Source organism: Peromyscus californicus, unplaced genomic scaffold (genome assembly GCF_007827085.1).
Source record: "Peromyscus californicus insignis strain IS unplaced genomic scaffold, ASM782708v3 Scaffold_8__1_contigs__length_139910024, whole genome shotgun sequence".
Classification (NCBI taxonomy): Eukaryota; Metazoa; Chordata; class Mammalia; order Rodentia; family Cricetidae; genus Peromyscus; species Peromyscus californicus.
This window is the reverse complement of record NW_026294606.1, coordinates 83,753,836-83,776,017: the sequence shown is the minus strand read 5'-3', so window position 1 is coordinate 83,776,017 and position 22,182 is coordinate 83,753,836. Positions and strand designations below refer to the sequence as shown.

Below are 22,182 nucleotides of genomic sequence, written 5' to 3'. Positions count from 1 at the left end.
CTGGTGGCACTCACATTTTGATAATGTGAACATGGACTTTGCTATAGTACACTTGCATCTCTAGATTCCTCTCTGGTGGTTGCCTTGCTCTGTTGGTTAACCAGGAGTCTCCGGGGGGATAAGGTAGGGAACCCAATTGCAGTACACGTACCTCGTACCTCTTTGGCAGAATGTCTCCTCTCTGCCACAGCCCTATCACTGACAAGGAGAACTTCGGGGCTGCATAAATAGTATTTAGCACTAGACAATGCTGACTTTTGGCCAGTGTCTTAGTTAAGAGTTTTTATTGCTGTGAAGAGACACTATGACCATGGCAACATTTAATTGGGGTGGCTCACTTACAGTTTCAGAGGTTCAGTCCATTATTGTCATGATGGGGAGCATGGTGGCCTGCAGACAGTCTTGGCGCTGGAGTAACTGAGAGTCCTACATCTTGCAGGCAACAGGAAGTTGACTGAGACACTGGATGATATCCTGAGCATAGGAAACCTCAAAGCCTGCCCCCAGAGTGACACACTTCCTCCAACATGGCCATACTCACTCCAACAAAGCCACACCTCCTAATAGTGCCACTCCCTATGAGATTATGCAGGCCAATCACATTCAAACTACCATAGCCAGGAAGAACACATAAGATGGTAAACACATTAAAAAATAATCATGTTCTGCATGGTGGCCATTATTCTTATCTTTCTGTAGATCAATTCCACCAATGATGACCTCTTTTCGGACAATTACTCATTCTAATAACAACTGGGCACACACTTTAATGCAAAGATGTAAACAAACATATACACGGTTTAAAAAATGCTTAGAGACCAAATGTCCAGGTCCAGAAACAGAACCCAAAGGATTCCCACCATGGTCTCTGTGTACTCTTCCTGATCACATCTCTCCTTCCCCTAGAAATAACTGATAATCTTTGATGCTCCTAATCATTTTACACTTATGTATTTATCCTTATTACTGTAGTTTACAGAAAGTTTAAGAACTCACAAAACTACCCAGCACTAGGGAGGCAGAGGCAGGTAGATTTCTCTGAGTTCAAGGCCAGCAGGCTCTACATAGTGAGTTCCAGGACAGTCAGAGTTACATAGTGAGACCCTGTCTTAAACAAAAGAAAAACAAAAAAGGACTCTCAAAATTAGAGGGACCACACTGTGTCCATTCTTTGACCTGCTTTTTTCACCTGATGTTGTGATCTGTTATTGTACAGGCAGGTTTCTTTTTTACTGTATTGTATTTCACAGCACAGTCATAATTTGTCCACTTGATTATTGATACAAGTCTGGTTTGGATAGTGGTTTAGCTAGTCCAAATAATATTAAGAGCAACAGACTCTGAAATAGCCCAGTTGAAATAAGTACTGTCTTTGTGTTTACTGGATGGCATACACTCTTCAAAAGATTGTTTTATTGGTTCCCAAACAGATTTGTTAAAAACTTGTTACTGAGGGATGTGTGTGTGTGTGTGTGTGTGTGTGTGTGTGTGTGTGTGTTTACATGCAGGTATGTGCATATGGAGGCCAAAGGAAAATGTCTCCTCAGACACTTTTTTTTTCCCGTTTGCAGAAATAGGGTACTTACCAGCCTGTTCTGTAACTCAGGCTATGATGTCTGGCCAGCAAGCCTTGGGTATCTATGTGTCTCCACCTCTCACATTTTATCTTGAGTTCTGGGTATTGAACTCAGGTCCATTACAGAGAGACTTTTAAAGTAGTCTTTGGTCTGGCAGGTGCCGAATGGTACTGCACTGTCATTTCAGTTCCCAGCTGTGGTTAGTAATGAGGATGTTGGTATTTTGCATACATTGGTCATTCGCATTTTCTCACTACTGCTGCATCTGTTTAAGTCTTCTGCCCCTTTAAAAAGAAGTTTTCTACTTCCTATGGTTTGTAGGTGCATTGAATGGATCCTAGATATTGTGAGTATGGAAACTTTTGCATTTTGACTCCATTTTTGATGTTTGGTTTGGGGTAGATGAATTTGTGGCTAAAAAAATTCTTTTCAAGGCTGGAGCAATGTGTCTCAGCTGCTCTTCCAGAGGACCAGGGTTCAACATCCAGCAAGCACAAGGGAGCTCACAACTGTCTGTATTTCCAGTCCCAGGGGATCTGACACCCTCCTGTCTTCCAAAGACTCTGCATACATGTGGTACACAGACATACATGCAGGCAAAACATCCATACATGCAAAATAACAAATTTTTTTAAAAATATTTCCTTTTCAACCCCCAAATCACATTTTCTCATACAGGTCCACCATAGAATTTGGAATAATTAGTACAATTTACAGTTGCAAGAATACAGGCATAATTGAATTAGTGAAAGTCAAGAGGAATCCCGCCCCCGTGGAATCATCTGGAATTTGTCTAGAAAGATTTATATTTTTAAATAAAAATATAATAATTTTTTATTTTTTTTTAGTACAGATATGAATTGTTTACTAACACCATTAATCATCTCTCTGGAAATCTGTATACTTCTATAACCTTTACTTGCTTATATTCAACTATTTAAAAGATCTTTTAACTTTCTTGTCATCTACAGAGCTAGCCTTCATTACTGAAATTCCTGTTATTAACAGCTCTGACCAGATGTTTGTTGATTTTATTATTTTTTCAAAAAACTCAACTTGACCTTCTTTTTTTCCCGTGCTTGATACAGTTACGAGTTAGTGAATTGGCCCCAGCCCTGAAGAAAGCAATGTTCTGGTTTGCCATTGTCCACAGTGTGAGTGCTGCATTACGGTCAGTTTCAAGCTACCAATGATTTTTCGGTCATGACGTTGAGAAGGGGTGCACAGATGGCTCGCTGCACAAGGCTGGCTGTGGACACCACTGCTTTTTTTCCCCATTTCATTCAGGCCCGCTTTTGATGCACTTTTGTGGTACACATCCATACTTTCAGCCATACAGATAGAATTGGCAAATCTTTAAAATATATTTCCATTTTCAACTTAACTCCTCGAAGGCCCTTCCGTCTCTTTTGTAGCCATCATATTTACAAAACGCTATGTCTTTTTATAAGCTGACACTGATAACGTAAATTCATCCCTATTACAGTCCTTAGACCACTGGAGTACATGTCCCGTATTTTGGCGGTGCTTGAAATCACACTGTCACCCTGAAAACCTGTACATGGCGAACGTGGTTAGGGCCTCACAGGGGCACCAAGTGTAGAGCTGTCAGCTGGAGCTCCTGAGGTGTGCGCTGACTCTCCTGGATTGCTGCTCTAAGTCCGTGTTACACATGGAATGCACGTGGCTCTTCGACGGAACCAGAGCCCAGCGGGCAGACTGACCTGCATCCAAGACTCTACTCGTCTTCGAGAACATTCTGCTTAAAGATACGAGTACATATATCAAACACTCCTCTCAAAACATCCGAAGCACGCCTTTTCATCCCTTAGGAAGGGACAAGGAGCCTCCAAGCATGGCCAACCTTAGCTTCCTCTTCTCCGGGAGTCCGCGCTCTCAGGCTAGCAGCCTCCTCCTTCTCCCCCTACTCGGGGGAGGGGGCGTGAGGCCGGCTCGGTCACCTCCGCCCACTCTCGGTCCCTCCTCAGCTAGCCGAGGCCGCCGCAGCTCTCCAAACATCCTTTACTCCGGACGCAGCAAACCACCGGGCAGAGGGCGGTGTCAATCAGCCACTAGTTCCCGCCCACAGGCCGCGCCCACTCCGGCCGGAAATTACCCCGCCAGGACACCACCGGAAGTCCCGCCCTTCCATGTTGTGAACGGCAGCCCAGAAGGGTCAACCCGCGGCCGGCGCTTTCTCGGTGAGAGTTTCCTTGCGTTGTCCGTGGACTTGCTGGGCGACTCTGCGGCACCGGAACCGAACTCCGCACCGCTTCTCTCCCACGTTGGCGGACCCTCGGTAGGCCGCGCGGGACCGGAAGTCTCGGGCCCTCAGCGGCCTCGGCCTCAGGTTGTAGGCTAGTCGTGCGATCGCATGTCAGTCACGTCGTTCCCCGCGTGATCCCTGCAGGAATGGCAGCCCCGTCCATGAAGGAAAGGCAGGTGTGCTGGGGCGCGCGCGACCTGTACTGGCGGTGTCTCGACGACAACGCGGAGGACGCGGCTCGGTGCCAGCAGCTGAGGAGCTCGTTCGAGGCCAGCTGCCCCCAGCAGTGGGTAAGTCCCGTGGGGCTACAACACGTCCCTGCACTCACCCCACCTCGGGGTAGGTTTTGAGGGACAAGGTCACAGAAGAGGTCGTGCGTTGGAAATCACCAGTTAGTTGTTATTACTGGAGAACATGACAGGGCACTGCCAGATTCTGGAGAAGGGCCAGTGTTGTGATGGCTTCCGAGGGAGTCCATAGCCTTTTTCTCACAGCCCCTACGTTCAAGCTTCAAAGCTTCGTCGTAATTCAGCAGTATGGCTCCTTCAGTATCAGTTTTCTTTCTTCATTTTGTCCCAGTCTCTGCCAACTCCTATAAAGTGCAGACTGAGAGGTGTGTCCAAAGACACGTGTGTGTATGAGAGGGTGGGGAGAAAGTGGAGCATCATGGGAATGTGTACTGAGGGCGACACTTGGTTTTATTTGCTGGGATTTTCATTCAGTCTTGGGAGCTCTTGCATTCAGTTTTATGCAAAGGGAGCCATGCATCAGAGAGAAGAAACTGTTGTCCAAGATGAGCCAGCCCCCGTAGTGGAGAGGGGATTCGAACTTGGGTCCTTAAGTCTGTGTTTACCCTGCTGTACAGCAATCCCTTGAGAAAGATGAGGTCTTGTACTGTACAGTACAGGGCTAAGAGAACCAGGGCTCTGGGTGACTGGTGTATTCACAGAGCAGCTTGAGGGGGAGAAACACTCCGAGAGGAGCCGAGTTCTGGACAGTTTGGTGTTGTCAACAACTCCTAGATTGGCAATCAGGGCTGCCCCTCTGAAGGTGCCTTGGATACTCTGGGCAGGAGTGTTACATTTCTTTCTGATGGAACTTTACGGAGCAAGTCTGTGTGTGCTATGGTAGCGAACAGGGTTTCTCAATGAAGAAGAAAAGTTGTTCAGGCAGAGGGGTCCATTAAGACATGCACTGAAGGCTTGTAACAAAATCAGCATTTTCTAGTCTACAGTGCAGATGTGAGGCCTCCTGCCTTTGCCCTGTCCTCAGAGCTGCTGGGGTCCAAGCTCGGGGGGGGGGGGGGGGGGCAGTGTCACAGCTAGCACATGTGCATGTCCTTGGATTTGATTTATACTTCTAGAATATTACCCTATCGAGATCGAAAGACTTTTCAAATGCCCCATGAAGAGAGGATGATGTGAATGAAAATCAAGGCAAGCCTCTAGTAATTTGTGAATATTTAGCCATGTGTCTGTCTCCCCAGATGTGTGTGTTTCTAGATACGACAGACTCGACAAAAATGCCAGGGCGGTTAAGTGACAGGATACACTGAACCTATAACCAGGCAGTCCGTAAAACTTAAGATTCTTGACTCAACCAAGAGCTGCCTAATGGGCTCCTGTGTGCATAAGACTGTTTCTTAAGTTCCCAGGACATTACACACTAACAGGCATGAGGGGATAGACTCGGGCTCCTCAGGCAGCTGAGCAGCTCACTCAGTAGATCCATGACTCAGGAGTCCAGAACACAAATCACCATCCTGTTTCGAGACCGCTGAGACCAAGGAGCATGTTACATTTAAACCTGCGCCTTTGCTTGCCAAACTGCAGAACTTACTTTAATGTCAGGCCTTTTTATCTCAACAGATAAAATATTTTGACAAAAGAAGAGACTACTTAAAATTCAAGGAAAAATTTGAAGCAGGAGATTTCCAGCCTTCACGGTCCACTGAAAATTCCTAGGCGCTGCCCGGACTTTCACACAGGTGGAAATGATTCTTCTGGACTTTCAGAAATGCTTTGCTGGTTCCAGGACAAAAGCAGTCTGACGCACAATTACATATCAGCACTTGTTCTCTGTGAATAACAATTACTAAAAGGGTCAAGTAGAAGAAGATCTCATCATTCAAACTGTGAAGGGCTGAATGGTATTAAGTGTGCTGCTTTAATTTAGTGAGGCATCTATTTTAAGAAAAAAATTAAAGCTTATTATAAAAATACATTGCTTATCTTCCTTTACCCCCTTTGGTTTTTTTTGTTTTTTTTTTTTTTTTGTTTTTTTGTTTTTTTTTTTGGTTTTTCGAGACAGGGTTTCTCTGTGTAGCTTTGCGCCTTTCCTGGAACTCACTTGGTAGTCCAGGCTGGCCTCGAACTCACAGAGATCCGCCTGGCTCTGCCTCCCGAGTGCTGGGATTAAAGGCGTGCGCCACCACCGCCCGGCCCTTTACCCCCTTTGGAATAAAAGCCGAATAGTAGGCAGATCTAGTTCCAACTGACATAAATAAAAAACTAAGATAGGTTGTTACGAAGTTTCTGGCCATTAGATTAGCATTTTAATACAGAAACTACACAGTGAGGTTGGAAGAAGCCTTAACTAATCAATGGGTTATAATAAAAAGTTGTCTGTTCAAATGTCCTCAATAATCAGACAATAACTGGGTTGCTACCTAGTTCAGCAAGACAAAGAAGAAATAAATATATAGATTGGGAAGGGAAAACTGGGTCTATTTCATGATGATTAAGAACATGCCTAAGGATAGACCCCCCCAAAGTGAACAGTAAGTCACAGACTTGGAGACAATACTTGCAGATCGCATAAGAACTGGTATCCAGAATAAAGAAAACAACAACAAAAAACTCATGCTTCTTAATAAGAAAAATGATCCTGTTTAAAAAGTGGGCAAGTTATGCAAATAGATATTGCAAGCATTGCAGCTGGAATGGAAAGGGATCCTGGCAGTCGGAAGCCAAGGAATACCACAGTCCCCCTAAATGGAGCAGCAGCGTACAGCCCTGCTCCAGGGAAAGGTTTCCCTAATGCAATAACTCTGCTCAGTTCCTCCAGAGTGTAACTAGTTCAGCTAGAGGATGGTTGCCTCAGCGAAAGTTTTACAGTTCTGTTCCACTCCTGCTCTGGGGAAAATTTTTACCTCTCTGCTCAGCTCCACTCTGGGGAAAAGTATCACCCAAACCTCATTCAAGAGATTGATTGGGAGGGAAGAATCCAGGAGGGTGGCTGCCTCTGGGCTTCTTAGGGGTGGAGTTTTTCCAGGGTGGAGATTTTCAAGGTGGGAATTGGTTGAATTCAATCCTTGAGCTTGGACAAGTTCAGAGACTGGCTGGATTTCGTGCTCAGGGGGTTGGTGTCCTGCTCAGGGATTGGTTGGTTTTCCTGTTCGGGGATTGGTTGGGTTTTGTGCTGAGTTGGTCAGGGCAGAGTGTTTCTTTGGCTCTGCTTTGAGGACCAAAGTGTGTTTCTTTTACTGGCCCCTTTTAACCTTTTGGCTCTGGTTTCAGGGACAGTGAATTAGTTCTGGTCTCAGAGTCAGGGTGTGTTTCTTTGGCTCTGGTTTCAGGGTCTGGGTGTGTTTCTTTCGCTGGCCCTTTTACCCTACAGATATTTCTCAAAATGCAATAGAAGACAGAGATCTGAAAAGAGCGTCCATATCATTAAATATTAGAATAACGGAAATTAATACCACACTGGTATGTCACTAGATACCTGGTTTGAAGGGCTTAATTAAAAGGCTCACAATACCAAATGATGACAAGGATGCAGAGCCAATCACTCTTGGTGATACTGTAAACTAGGAAAGCCAGAGTAAAACATGCCAACCTTATGACCCAGAAGCCCCACCCCTGGGCACTTCACCAAATGAACTGGAAGCAAAACCTGTAGTGTTACTCAGTCACTAGATCCAAATGCCCATGTCAGGAATGGATGGAATACCAACCACATGAGCACACACCTTGATCTGCTACCTGAAAGAAGCCAGACTCCAATAGCGGAGTGGCATCTGAATGAAGTGGGTGTGTGGAGATTTGGTTTCTATGCTTAAACCCTGCTGCAAACCACAACCTCAGAAGAAAACTACAAAAGAAAATAGGCAAAGGATTCTGAAATTTGAGTATTAGTCAAAGGGTTCCAGGGGTAACAAGTTCCGTGCCGGACGGTAATAAGGAAAACATTAAATAATGCAGTCATCTAAGCACAGAGCACTCATGGGTTCCTTCTTGGTTTCAGCAGGACTTACAGGAATGGTCTAACAGCACTGGGGTTGTGATTATAGTCCTGAGACAGATTTCTAACCACCATCGGAAGCACAATTGTATAGGACAAATTTCATTTAAGCCTAATGTGAACAATGATGGCTGAATTCGTAGCTTTGGAAATAAAGCCTAGGACCTGAGGATAAAGAACTTGACTGGAGAGCTGATTCACATCTTGCCATGTTTTAAAACAGAAGGGCATAGGTGCTTGTAAGTAACAACTTTAATTCTTCCATACTGTTAGCACAGCCACCCTGACAATACTGGTTTCTAGGAAGAACATTTTAAAAATTCATTTTTAAAATTTCCATAGTTGCTTAAAATATTTTAAAAGGTAATTTGATTTAGCTAAAAGGGACAATATATAATGATATACTTTAAGGCACATGAAAAAGTTTTGGCATTGAGGTGCAAGGTTAGACATCCCAGGATATATCAGTGACTATTTCATTAGTCCAGAAGGTTATAAATAGACACCATCTTTAGCACCATTGGAGACGGCAGGTGAGGCTCGGCCTTCAGGATGCCAACTCCGCACATCTGAGCAGCTGCTGTCTGGTGTACTCCCATATCAGCAGAGCCCCGCTCACATGCACATTCAGTGAGCGGATGATGCCCTGCTGAGGAATCTCCACACACACATCCAGCTGCTGGATCAGGTTGGCTGGGATTCCTTCCCGCTCATTTCTGCAGAAGAAAAACGGAGCAAGACGTGAGCTTCCCTGTAATACAGGAAGTACCTTTTACTATTATTTTTTTCAGAAGTCCTGAATGTTACTGTAGGAGACAGATAAACAGTAAGTCAACCTGGGTTCCAGGAAGTAAAGAAGGGCGTTACAAAGACAGACCAATTCTTGTTTACTAGTCAACATCCCAGGCGGGTGAAATGAAGGGAAAACCAAGGGGTCCCATAAATGCTACAAGTTGACAGGAAGTTACGTGACAGGAACCTAGGTAAGTCTTAAATAGCCTAGAGAACAGACACAGACCAGGGAATCGACTCACCCCAACAGCAGCAGCGACTTCTCAGGGAAGCAGTACTGGGCCAGGTCTGAGCTTTGCGCTGTCTGCTCCACACCAATGACAGTGTAGCCTTCCACCTTTTTCTGCTGCAGATAATCTGTCAGCTGGGCTGGTCTCACCTTAGTGGCAGTTTTAGAAGAGCAGACTATGAAATCATTGCATTGTGAAATCAGAGAGTTGACAGAGCATTAAACTTAAACCCAACCTGTCAAGAGGACTTTCAAGGGGAAACAGGACATCAAAGGACATCAGAAAGAATTCCCTCCACTTCACAGACTGCTGAGTGGTGGCTAAAGAGAGAGGTGACATGTTCTACTGGGGGGACTGCTACACTACAGCAGGTCACAGATAAGACCCCTTGGAACTCAGCACGGAAGGGTCAGACTGAGAAACTGGCACAAAGACAGGATGCCAAAACACTTTCACAACTACAGAATTTAATAAGCAACTTTACACCCACCTCTACCAGAGGAAGCCACTGCTCTGCAGAGACACTGAGGTGCTGGAACTGTCTGTCACCGACACACTGGAGACTGCCAACCACAAGTACTGCAGCTCCAAACACCTCACAGGTCCGGCACAGTCCTGCACAGAATGCCTTGTTACTAAGACTGTCTCCAGCAGGTTACAGAGTTCATGGCATCCCAGCCTTTCCTCTGAAGCTTACCAAGAGGGCTGTGTATGGAACAGACAGCCACAGAGGGTTGATAAACAGGTCTGATGTGAACTACCTGGAAGATGATTTACCTCCTAAGTTGGTGGGCTTGTCGATGAGCGAGGCCACAACAATCAGTCTACTGATGGACTTCCCAAGCTTGGCGGCCCGATCCTGAAGCATAAGCTCCAGGTCTGACTCCAGAGCCTTGTGTCCCCAAGGAATAATCTTTTTCTGGACATCAGCCCACTCTGATTGGCTGTCTGCTTCACCCAAGGTATAACCTGAGAAGAAATCATAGTTCCTGTATGTAAACAGGGTCAATTCTCTATGTATTGGCATCTTTAGATAATTTTTTAAATATTCTTTTTGTTGTTGTTGTTAATGTGTATAGACGGCCTGAGTGTATGTATGTGCTTGTGCATGGAGGTGCCCATGAAGACCAGAAGAGGGCATTGATTGACTGAAAGTGGAGCCAACAGTCTGCTCAACATCAAGTGCTCACAAAGGTCTCTCCTCCCTTGGTGCTCTCTCTACTAGGCTGGATCTCCTGGGTTTTTGCTGCCTGCCACTGTCTGATATATCTGTGTGCAGCCATCTGCTGTTAAGAACACAGCTGTGGGAGGGCAGGGACCCGTCCTCTGTCTAACACCCTGGGTGCCAGCAATGGAGCCTCATAGAATGGATGAGTAGATTCAAGATGATCTGTGCAGAGATGCACCACTGAACCACTCCACCTCTTCCCAGAACTCTACCCAGAGACAGAGTTAAAACCACAGGGTGAGCCGGGGCGGTGGTGGCGCACGCCTTTAATCCCAGCACTCGGGAGGCAGAGGCAGGCGGATCTCTGTGAGTTCGAGGCCAGCCTGGGCTACCAAGTGAGTTCCAGGAAAGGCGCAAAGCTACACAGAGAAACCCTGTCTCGAAAAACCAAAAAAAAAAAAAAAAAAAAAAACCACAGGGTGAGGCTAGAGTCTGCAGTTAAAAAAATTACATGTATTACGAGGTTTGGGGGCATGCATGTCATGGTGTGATATGGAAGTCAAAGGACAATGTGTGGGAATTAGCTGTCTCCTACCATATGGGTCAAATTCAGTTATTCAGGTTTGGCAACAAGTACCTGTACCCAGTGAGCCGTCAGAGTTGGGAAGAAAATCAGAGGCCAGCAGGAGACAGCGGAGGAAACTTACAGAAGGGGCAGGTATGGTGAGGGGGAAGCCAGACTTTGGGGACTCTGGCTCTGGGGAAGCACTCTCAGTGGGAGGGAGAGCTGGGGAAAGGGGGGTGGGAGGCAAAGCTGAGGGAGGAGCCAGGAGAAGGAGGCTGCCACCACACTGCTGCTAAGGTGAGCTTTCTGGACACAGAGCCACAGGCTCCTCAGGGAAGCCTGACGGGCACTGACGCTCCTGCCTTCTCTAAGCAGAGGCAGAGACCCGGGACAATGGAACAACATCATCAAGACCCATTCCAGAACTGTAGTCAGGAGCCCTCACCAACAAACCAGGGTAAAATGAAGCTCCCTTACCTCGGTCCTGCTGGGACCAGTCTCCTGGACTCAGCTCACCAAGTGCAGTCCCAGACAGGTACCACTGGGACCCTGCATTGGAAGGGATGTCTGTGAAGCTGGTAAATTTATCCAGGGTGATCCACTCCTCTTCAGTGATACCCGAGAGCCGTGGGAGGGTGTAAAATATGGTCTGAAAAGAGAATCGTAAAATCTAAATATTATTCTCCTTAGAAAATAAAGGAGAAACCCAGAACAGGTTTTCTTCCTGCTGGTGCTTCTCCCAAGCCCCCCTCTCCTGCAGGCTCTTCCTGCAGCACCTCTAAGTATGCTTCACTTTGCCCTAGGACATTCGGGGTTCGTTTAGGGACCTCCGGGAGCAGCCAGGGCCTCTCCTCCTCTAACGCCACGTTGACTACTGTCCTCTTATCAACAGTACACCATGCTTCCCAGGGCACTGTCACTGAAGAGAAATGTATGCCTACAGGCAGTTTCCTGGCCACCAGACACTCGCCATCCCATGCTCAGGTCCACTACAGACATCCAGAACCTGGATCCTGGCTCGGGATCGCTGTGTGACCTGAGATGAGCCATGAAGGCTTCCTCAGCTTCAGTTCCCTCGTGTATAAGAAGGTGGATAGCTGGTGCCTATGAGGCCACAAGGCCACCTTTCTGGTCTTCCCTCTTGAAGAACACTCAACGGTGGAAAGGCATGTGAGAGAGAAAACTCCAAGCAACAGGCAAGTGAAAAGTGAAATGACAATCAATGCACATGCCTTTGTCCAGGGCAGTTTTAAGGCAAATACGGTTTGCTTCAGGCTAGGCAGATTCGTGCAGATTTAAAGCGATGTCACGGTGGAGAGTAATGTTTCTTAGGTAGGTCCCCTACACTCAGCTGCGAACACAAAGGCTGGGTGACAGTCTGGTAGAGCACAAGCTCTCTGCACCACAGTCCACACACACAGCTCTCACTCACTGCTGCCCACAGACCACTCACTCTGCCTGCTATTGCTGATGAGGAGTCAGGTAACCGCTAAAAGAGGTGGGCAGGGGTGAGGGAAAGGAGAAAGGAGACTCTGCTTGGGGGCTGCCTGGGAAAAGGGGGATGGGGTTCTAGAGAGCTGTCAGGAAAGCATCAACAGAGGGCTCTGGGAGCTGACGAACACAGACAGCGTGGTAGGATATTCGAAAAACCCTAGTACGTTTTATTTTGACAAGAATGACATTCATGTCGTGTGTAGCGCACCTCACAATACATAGTATGTCTTCAAGGACAGCTTTAAGCCAACCATGAAAGGGCTGGTTGCATTGTAGCTAGGCTCCTGATACAGGTCCCCAGAGAAAAAGTCACCCAGGTAGATGTTTTCACTTCAAAGCTAGGTAGGTAGCACAGTATTGTTGCTGCAGTTGAAAAGGGTTTAAGAATGCCTTATACTCTACACAAATTTTAAGAATTTTCACACTCAAGTCATTTATATTAACTGTAATAAGTATGTTTACAGTTCTTAAATATTACAGAAGCACTCTGCTACTATCAGCAAAGTGAGGTACCATTGGCCATATACTTTCATTACCCAGAATCTAAAAGGATTAATTGCTATTAACAAGATATCTTTTTGTTCTTCAGTACAAGAAAGTCTCACCTGCGCAAACGTTCTCTCACTCACTTCCTTTTAGAAATCTGCTCTGATTTCTGTTTAGAGTTAAATATTCCCTTCCAAGGTTTACAAGCCAGACACTGCCAGAGAAATAGAAAGTGAGAATGACTAGCCAGTTGTCACTGCTGAGGAGTGAACCGCAAGCACATCGCCGAACTTTCCAGGGTCCCGGGGACCGAAGATGAGCCCCGTCACAATCCTTCGCCAGCGGGGGCAGGAAAGAGGAGTCAGGACTGTGGACAGCAGAGCATCTGCACACTGCACTCCCGGCTTACCTCTAGACAGTAGTCCTTCAGCGGGTGAAACGCGGAGAAGAAGAAATGGTCCTGGATGCGCTGCCAGTTCTTCCTGGCATTCCTGAGGGGGAGGGACAGGGAGTGAGGCAGGACTCAGAAGTAAACGGTTCTGGTGAGGGCAAGTCAGTAAAGTATCTTTAAGAAATCCACCCCAAGGTCATACTCCCAGTCTTCAACATCAATGTGTGTGTTCTAGTTCTGTCTGTCTGTCTGTCTCTGAGGTTGTGGTTTGAATGAGAAATGTCCCCCACAGGCTCATGTATTTGAACACTTGGTCCCTGGTTGGTGGTGCTGTTTGGGGAGGTTTAGGAGGTGTGGCCCTGCCAGAGGAAGTATGTCACTAGGGGCGGGCTTTGAGAGCTCACAACCTCACCCTCCTTCCAGTCTGTTTGCTGATGTAATCTCTCAGATTCCTGCCGCCATGCCTGCTGCTGGCTGTCATGCCTCCTCAGCATAATGAACACTTATCCCTCTGCAACCGAAAGCCAAGACAAACTCTTCCTTCCATAAGTTGCTTTTGGTCATAGTGATTATCACAGCAACAGAAAAGTCACTAACAGGGTTACTGGGGATTAAGCCCTGGGGCCTCATGCATGCTAGGTGAAGACACTACCTCTGTGCTCTGTCCCCAACACGCATTATGCTTTTGCTTTTTTTTTTTTTTTTTTTTTTTTTTAAGACATGGTTTCTCTGTGTAACCCTGGCTGTCCTGGAACTCTCTATGTAGACCAGGCTGGCCTCGAACTCACAGAAACCTACCTGCCTCTGCTTCCCAAGTGCTAAGATTAAAGGAGTGTGCCTCCACTCAGTGTGCTTTTTAAGCTGGAATTTAGAAAGGTTCTCATTTTTGCTTTGGTTTTTGAGACAGAGTCTCAGGTTCATGAGGGTAGCCTTGAACTCATATATCTGAGGACAATCCTAAACTTTTGATTCTACATCTCTACCTATGTGCTGGGATTATAGATATGTGTAGCCACACCTAGCTTTTTTCTTCTTTTGAGCTAGGCTTTGTGGTCCTCATTTGCAATTCCAACACTCAATAGACTGCCAGGAGAATAAAGCCAGCCTGAGCTACATAGCCAAGACTCTATCAAAAATACAAATAACTAAACAACAAAGCTTTGCCTTGCTGTTTTTGCAGAATTGGGGTTTGAACCCAGGCCTCATATCCTCCAGAACGTACTCTACTACTTAGCAAGCTCTCAGGGTTTTTATTTCTAAATGGAACACAAAGATGAGCAGAGAAACTAAGTTAACGCTTTCAAAATCATACAAAACCAACTAAAGGAATAAAACCCAGGTCCCTGAGCGTCAAACACAGACACTGTCCAGTAGAGTATGAAGACTGTGGAGAACACGGTCCCACTGTGTAGCCCAGGCTGGCCCCACACTCAATCACACAGTACAGACCAAAGTCACCATCCCCTGACAGCACTTGGAACCTCTGGGGTTCGGATCCCTGTGTCTCTGCCTGGTGGTGGACCTTTTTCTCCTAGAGAGCAAATCTTACATGAGCCGTGGTTTCCACTCTGAAGGCACATCCTCGAAAACCAAATGCACCTACTGTGAGCAAGGGTGAACTCCCAATCCAGCCACCAGGGTGGAAAGGTAAAAGTCACATGACAGGACAAGCAGTTCAGAATTGGGACCATCAGCCCCAAACAGCAGAACTTTCAGGCTGTGAGGCTTCCTATACTCTACTCTTTAAAGGATTTTCTGCAGAAGTTCCTGGTACTTCACCTTCCTCATTGTCTGTGTTTTTGAAAAAAAATGAATGGCATGTAGTACTTTAAACATTCCAAACATCTCAACACAGAAAACAGTGGACTCCAAAAACCTACTGCATCAACGTAACGTGCTTGCCACCTGCATGCCAAACATGCTGCAGTGGAGGCTCCATCCTGTCCTCACTGCCAGTGCAGTCTCCCAGCTCTGTCACTGCATTGAGCCTGCTCCTCTCAGACTCTGGCCTCTCACCTGTCGGTCTATCCCCTCACCAGCCTCAGATCTGGGTAAGCAGCTCCCCTCTCACTACGCTGGCTGCCTCGGACCTGCTTCTCACACAAAGGCAACGCCCGTAAGAACTGGTCGCCTTCATCCTGCCTCCACACAACTCTTCAGTTCTCGAGTACTGAGATCCTTGTCCCATGTCTCTCAGACTGGCTTCCTCCAGGGTCCCACCTGCCTCCAGTCTCCAGTCCCCACTGCTGCTCCTCCTGCCCAGAAGCCTCTTCTCCTCACTCACCAACTCCTGCTCTTCCTCTGGATCATGCTGGGTAAAGGACTTCCCTAAGCCACAGGTAGAGAGTCTGCCTTTGCCATGGTGCCCTCGATATTCCTGTCACCTACTGAGAAGCCTGTGCACTGATGTGACTGCTTGACAGCCCTCTCTATCCTGTCCGCAGTCCAACTGAGCCACATAAGACAGGACCTTTGTCCACCTGCCGGGGTGTGTGCCTGCCACAGAAGATTCAAAGAAGGATATGCAATTAAAGAATAGAGAAAGCGTAAAGCTCAGGACGCCCGAATTTCATTGGCTATGTCCCTATTTGAGACCAGGAGTTAAAAAGATAAGTGGCACCATAAAAGGATGTTTTCTTGAATAATAATAATAATAATATAATAATAATAATAAATATATGGGATCTGAGCCAACTGCTTTTGGGAACAAGGGATTTTAGGATCAACAGGCAGAGAAAACACCTCAGTGCCGAATAGCCAGCCATGATCTCACCACAGAAAGCAGTGCTCAGATGGACGTAGGTGGCAGAGGGGTGATGGGGCAGCTCTGGGGTCGGTCCAGGTGCCTCCATGCTGCCTTCTGTGCTAGGAGCAGAGCTGAGAGTTCACAGGCTCAAATAAAGGATGAGGAAAAAGTATAACACCCCAATCTGGACTCATCACCAATCTGTAGGGTTTAGCACCATCTGCAGCATGGGGCGGACCAAAGCCCTCTGTACGACACTGGTATAGAAGAGGGCAACGAGGCTCCTCCTCGCTCCTCCAGGCTCTGCGGGAAGAACAGAGCCACGAGGTGTCCTCACCCTGCGCCATGCATGCTTTCTGCCTGGCTGAGACTGCACTCGATGACTGTGGTCCAGGCGTCACACTCCTCGAATTGCAGTGCTTTACAGAGATGCCAGGCCTTCTTGAGGGCTACCAGAGCATAGAGGCGGACGCTGAAGTTGTGGCTCAGACACCACTGCAGGGCAGTAGTGAGGGCCTGCTTCAGAACCAGCTTCTGGAAGAACAGGGAGACATTGCTTGAGGGGGGGACATGGCAGCTTGAGCAAGACTGTAAGGCATAGAGGACCGACAGAGTGGACATGGAGGAGCGGAGGGGTGGACACGGAGGACTGGTGGAGTGGACATGGAGGACCGACAGGGTGGACATGGAGGACTGGCGGAGTGGACATGGAGGACTGACAGGGTGGACATGGAGGACCCACAGGATGGACACGGAGGACCGATGGAGTGGACATGGAGGACCAGCAGGGTGGACATGGAGGACCGACAGAGTGGACATGGAGAACCGACGGAGTGGACATGGAGGACTGGCAGGGTGGACATGGAGGACCCACAGGATGGACACGGAGGACCGATGGAGTGGACATGGAGGACCCACAGGGTGGACATGGAGGACACACAGGGTGGGCATGGAGGACCGACGGGGCAGCTGTGACGAGCTCTGGCAAGCCTTTCACTGGCCTGGCCATGGGGCTGCATCTTCCTCCCATGCAAATGACCTCAGCAGCACAGATAACTGTCTCAAGGAAAATGGTTTCCAACGTCCTCATTTCTGTAATGGCTGCAGTATGACCCCTCTCCTACAACAATCTAAGTTGACATGGATCTTCATGCTAGACAGCCATTATGTTCTAGAAATGTGACTGCACCTTATGACCTGCCCTAGGCTGAAAAGTAAGACAGTATCCTCTAGGAACCCCACTTTTGGAGAACTTGGAGTATTGCCTTCCTCCACTGAGTGCTGAGCTCCTGAACTACTAACAGCAACCTTGAGCCACACAGAAGCACAGTTAACAAGTGGGAGAAGAAAGCCAGGCATGGGATCCTTGAGAGGGGGCAGCGGTTTGACCCAGAGTTCAGGGTAAACCTGGGCTATGGGAGCCCTGTACTAAGAAACTGAATGAGTCAGGAGTGGACTGTGGGGTCTTTTCCTCAGTCCTCAAGCCATTTGATGTTCCACCACATGCCCCTACAAGGTCACTTGGAGCTGCATGAGGGGCTGCACTGGCTGTGAGCCCCACAAACAGCTTCTATGGGCTGCAGAGCAACCACGTCCACAGAACGGGCTGCCAGACACATCTCAATGGTTCCCTGCACGATGCAACTATCCCTGGGCAGGACAAGCCAGATGTAAGCAAGCTGTTCTCGGTCCCTCCTTATTCAGCATGCCATGAACATTTATCCAGGCCACTGTCTTCTCAGGACAGCATTGCTGAGATACATTAAACACAGGCATGCACACACGCACGCACGCACGCTCCCATGCACACACGCACGCACAGGCGCCTGATGGCTCAGAAAGCCTAATGACCTGAGTTCAATCCCTGGAACCTAGGTGGGAAGACAGAATTCACTATATGAAGTTGTCCTCTGACCTCACACTTGCTATGGCACACTTACTACACACACACACACACACACATACACACACACACACACTAGAATAAAATAAAAATAAACTGAGGCTAGTGAGATGATTCAGTGGTTAAGAGCACTTGCTGCTCTTGCAGAGGACCCGGGTTTGATTCCCAGCACCTACGTGACTGCTCACATCTATCTATAACTTCAGTCCTAGGGGATCTAATGCCCTCTTCTGACTTTTGTGGGCACCAAGTATGGACATGGTGCACATACATTTGTGCATACGAAACACTCATAGAATAAATTGAACAAATCTAATTTTAAAAAGAGTAGCTTAAAAAAAATCACAGTCAACACGTGTGCACACACACACACCCCAACATACACACACAAATGGCACATACTGTCATCCCTCTGTGATGAACAACTGTACAAACTGCCATCTGTATCTGCAATAACGTCAGGGCCTATACAGGGAGGCCATGGGGGAAGTGAAACTCTAGAGTGAGGAAACAGAAGGACCAGGCATCTGGGCACCATGTGAGCCCTCCTAAGTCTGTCTGCACCAGCCTTTGTTAAAGAATCTCCATTCAGTAGGGGCTTATGAGGCCCCATCCTAGCTGAGGAGCTTCGGACAGTGACGGCTTCTGATCAAGGAAGAGTCAGTCTTCTTTAAGAGTGTGGCCTGTGGTTCATCGACCACACTCTGGTGGATGGCACTACACCCAGGAAAACATGGGCAGCACAAAGTGGACTAGATGAGTTATATTAAAAAAAATAAATAAAAATAAAAAAATAAAGAGTACATTAAGTTGAGAGGGGTGGGATGATGGGGGGTAGATCTGGGAACAGTGGAAGATGAATATGATCAAAATATATTGCATGCATCTATGAAATTCTCAAAGAACTAATAAAAATATACAAACAACAAAAAAACAAACCCAAATAGCCAGGAATGCAAAAAGGCAAACCCTATTTAAATACTTGTATAAAAATAAAAGCTGCTGGGCGGCAGTGGTGCACGCCTTTAATCCCAGCACTCGTGAGGCAGAGCCAGGCAGATCTCTGTGAGTTTGAGGCCAGCCTGGTCTACAGAGCGAGATCCAGGACAGGAACCAAAACTACACAGAGAAACTCTGTCTTGAAAAACCTAAATAAATAAATAAATAAATAAATAAATAAATAAATAAATAAATAAAAAGCCATTTACACAGGAACCAAAACTACACAGAGAAACCCTGTCTTGAAAAACCTAAATAAATAAATTTTAAAAAGCCATTTACACCAACAGGAATCACCTGTGAACTTGGTGTGCAGTAGGTATGTGTGTGAAAACAGTTTTCCCTTGCCACAGCAGCAGTGGGGGAGGGGGGCGGGGACTGGAAAACCCCACAAGGATACCTGATAGTTTAGGGGTAGGTAGAGAAGAGGGTGATCTGGGAGGGGATGGGGATGGGGTAGATATGATCAAACTACACTGTATGAAATTCTTAAGGAACTAATAAAAAATGAGGAAGAAACACATTTTAAAGATAATTAATCATGGGGAAAAAAAGTCCTCAAAACTGGCATAAATACATTCCTTTTTAGAACAGCAAGTTCATAAATTCTTCTTGCAAATAATTCAAACTCACCTTTTCTGGAATATTCTGAACGATGATGTCCAAATGTGATAAAACAGATAAAAATGTACAAATGCTCGTTTTAAGTTTTTCTTCACCCTGATAGAAGATGAGGTAGAGAAATTGTCATTTGGGGCTTCACTGTGAGTAAAGGCTGCTGGACTCTGGGCAGGCAGAGGTAGGAGGCAGACTCTGCCCTCTTCCCTGAAGGAGCTTGGGCTTGCCACATAGAGGGCACAGGATTGAAAACCCAGGAGAAGGGGCCCTCCCTGCAGCCCAGTGCCATGCAGGCCGCGCCGGGGACAGTCCAGCAGCACTGGAGAGCCTCACATGCACCAAGCCTCTGGATCAGCCCTACAGGACAGGGAGAACCTGCCTGCGGCAAGAGTGGGCACTGGGCTCAGGACACCGAGGGAGCTGGAAAAAAGAAAAGATAAAGACGCAGGGCAGAGGAGGTGAGGGTCTCACTGGCCCTTGGGACAGGACCCTACAATTACATCCAAGGCTGCAGACACACCTCCATACAGTCAAACCATTTCCTAGTTCAGAACAGTATGAAGAAAATCTTTACTTACGTAAGAAAAACAATCCCAGAACTTTGGAAGGAACTGAGGGAATTTATGAAGAATCAATATAATAATCCATTCAATAAAATATTTTATGGACGCTTGATTGTTGGTGAAGCCAGCATGGAAAATCTTATCAATAATCCCGTTCAAGAAGTTCTGTGGGAGAAAACATAAATGGTTAACACGCTATTCCTTTTCAATTTTAAAAAAATTCTGGTTAAGAGCGCAGGCTGCTCTTGCTGAAGACCTGCTGGGTTCATTTCCCAGAACTCACAGCAGCTCACAACCATCTGTCACTCAGTTCTAGGGGATCTGCACCTTCTTCTGGCCTCTGTGGGCAATGCACACACACAGTACACAGACATACATGCAGGCAAACACACATACACAGAAAATAAAATAACAAGACTGACTTTGTGCTGGAGCATTTTCATTGTTTACTTAGGCGTCAATTCTATGACAAAGGCTTTGATCACCTACGTTTTTACAGGGAAAGCGAAAGATACAGAAGTCTAATAATTTCCCTAGTTATATACTTTCATTTCTGTGGGTGGTGCACATGTGTGTGTGTGTGTTAATGTTCATGTGTGCACGGACTTCTGAGTGCAAGTGTGTGTGGATGTGGGCACATAAGAGGCAGGCGGGAGGTCTTCAATGTTAGGTGTTTTTCTCAATCACTCTCTACCCTATTTTTTGAGGCAGGGTCTCTCACTGACCCCAGGCTTCTCCATTTTGGATAGACTGGCTGACCAGCAAGCCATAGGGCTCCTCCCATCTCCATCCCAGTAATGGGATGACAGGGTGTGCCACCAAGTCTGAATTTTTATGTGGGCACTGGGGAGCAACCTCAAGTCCTCCCACTGGGCCATCCCATGCCCATCCCACCATCCATGGCTGTGGCTGTGCCCCTTCCACACACACTCAGTTCTGTACTTAAGCGGCAGCTCTCATATGCAGCCTTATTTCACACTTGGACCCCACAGCACAGAAACAACATCTGGAAGAAGAGCAAAGCTATTTTTCCTGACAGTGCGTCCATCCACTTACCTACCCTCTGGCCTCTCAGCTCCATGACCACCATCCCCATCCCCAGCGGTTCTCTGGCCTAGACCCTGAGCTCCAAATTCACCCCTACCTCCCTTCACAATCATACTTCTGCCTGAGGGATGATACATGTGCAAGCACCAAGTGGAAAAACTATTTATATAAGCAAATTTAAAAATGATGCCTGTTACATTTTTTATTTGAAAGAGGAAAATCATTCTTAAATTAATGACTTTTGGTAGAAAAATGCCTAAGATACTCATTTTTTAAAAACGACGTTTAGTTATTATATGTGTATGTTTACGAGTGTGTGTTTAGGTGTGTATGCACAGACATGGAGAGGTCAGGACAACCTGGGGGAGTTAGTTTTCTCCTTCCACCACGTGGGTCCTAAGGATTGAACTCGGACTGTCATGCTTGGCAGCGGGCAGCTTCTCTCTGTATGTCTCTGTCTCTCTCTCTTTCTCACACACAGATTTTTTTTGTTTTTGTTTTTGTTTTTCTAGACAGGGTTTCTCTGTCTAACAGTCCTGGCTGTCCTTGAACTCACAGAGATCCACCTGTCTCTGCCTCCTGAGTGCTGGGATTAAAGGCGTGTGCCACCACACCCAGCCAGATTTTTGTTTAATGAAAACAGTATTGCAGAGCCTGAGAACTACCATACCTGATCAAACCTGGGGAACAGGACTAGCAGAGTCTGCCACACCCGGTTCTTCACCCGGTGCTGTAGGGAGTTCTCGTGGTAGCGAGTTCTGGACCTAGATGCCGATTCATCCTGGAGAGACAGGGTGGAAACCAGAAGTAAGCCCCCTACCATACCTGTGACTAAGAATAGTATCAGCGACAACCTCAAATCCGAAAGGTGTTACAAAGCAACATCACACACACTTCTGTTTCTGCCCGCTTTGTCCTATTTGAATTTGAATCTGCAACTCAGTTCCAAATGTCACGAAGAAACCAAACAGGCAAGGACACCTCTAGACACAGGATGGGAGCACCCAGCCCTTCTGCATCACAGAACTTTTCTTTCTGGCTTTCAGCAAAATCAGCCAGGCAGCCCACCCTCTGCAGGGTTTGAGCTCAGAGACT

At 46.9% G+C, this 22,182-nt stretch overlaps 2 protein-coding genes across 6 annotated transcripts in view; one reads left to right on the top strand and one right to left on the bottom strand.

Annotated features, from left to right (window-relative positions):
* The first annotated feature begins 3,739 nt into the window (after positions 1 to 3,739).
* LOC128104192 (cytochrome c oxidase assembly factor 6 homolog) lies at positions 3,740 to 6,064 on the top strand. Its single transcript, XM_052728989.1, has 3 exons — positions 3,740 to 3,876; positions 3,988 to 4,133; positions 5,712 to 6,064. The coding sequence occupies exons 2-3, from the start codon at positions 3,990 to 3,992 to the stop codon at positions 5,805 to 5,807; spliced, it is 240 nt and encodes a 79-aa protein (XP_052584949.1). The 5' UTR covers positions 3,740 to 3,876; positions 3,988 to 3,989; the 3' UTR covers positions 5,808 to 6,064.
* Positions 6,065 to 7,954: 1,890 nt separating this feature from the next.
* Tarbp1 (TAR (HIV-1) RNA binding protein 1) overlaps positions 7,955 to 22,182 on the bottom strand; it is a 70,085-nt gene continuing 55,857 nt past the window's right edge. For 3 of the 5 annotated variants that reach the window (XM_052727530.1, XM_052727527.1, XM_052727526.1), the window contains exons 21-30: positions 21,758 to 21,868; positions 20,056 to 20,205; positions 19,493 to 19,579; positions 16,295 to 16,491; positions 13,230 to 13,311; positions 11,318 to 11,489; positions 9,885 to 10,076; positions 9,598 to 9,722; positions 9,120 to 9,256; positions 7,955 to 8,801 (exon numbers count right to left, since the gene is read on the bottom strand). In XM_052727530.1, the coding sequence (XP_052583490.1) occupies positions 8,633 to 8,801; positions 9,120 to 9,256; positions 9,598 to 9,722; positions 9,885 to 10,076; positions 11,318 to 11,489; positions 13,230 to 13,311; positions 16,295 to 16,491; positions 19,493 to 19,579; positions 20,056 to 20,205; positions 21,758 to 21,868 (1,422 nt within the window). In that variant the 3' untranslated portion in view covers positions 7,955 to 8,632. Of the gene's footprint in view, positions 8,802 to 9,119; positions 9,283 to 9,597; positions 9,723 to 9,884; positions 10,077 to 11,317; positions 11,490 to 12,939; positions 13,035 to 13,229; positions 13,312 to 16,294; positions 16,492 to 19,492; positions 19,580 to 20,055; positions 20,206 to 21,757; positions 21,869 to 22,182 lie in introns of those variants that run through there. The other 2 variants (XM_052727528.1, XM_052727529.1) reach the window with 2 other exon arrangements.

Excerpts from the sequence above, each read along its gene's own strand:
- LOC128104192 (XM_052728989.1), top strand. The coding sequence starts at position 3,990 with ATGGCAGCCCCGTCCATGAAGGAAAGGCAGGTGTGCTGGGGCGCGCGC. Across the intron at positions 4,134-5,711 it reads CCAGCTGCCCCCAGCAGTGG|ATAAAATATTTTGACAAAAG; the intron begins GTAAGTCCCGTG and ends TTATCTCAACAG.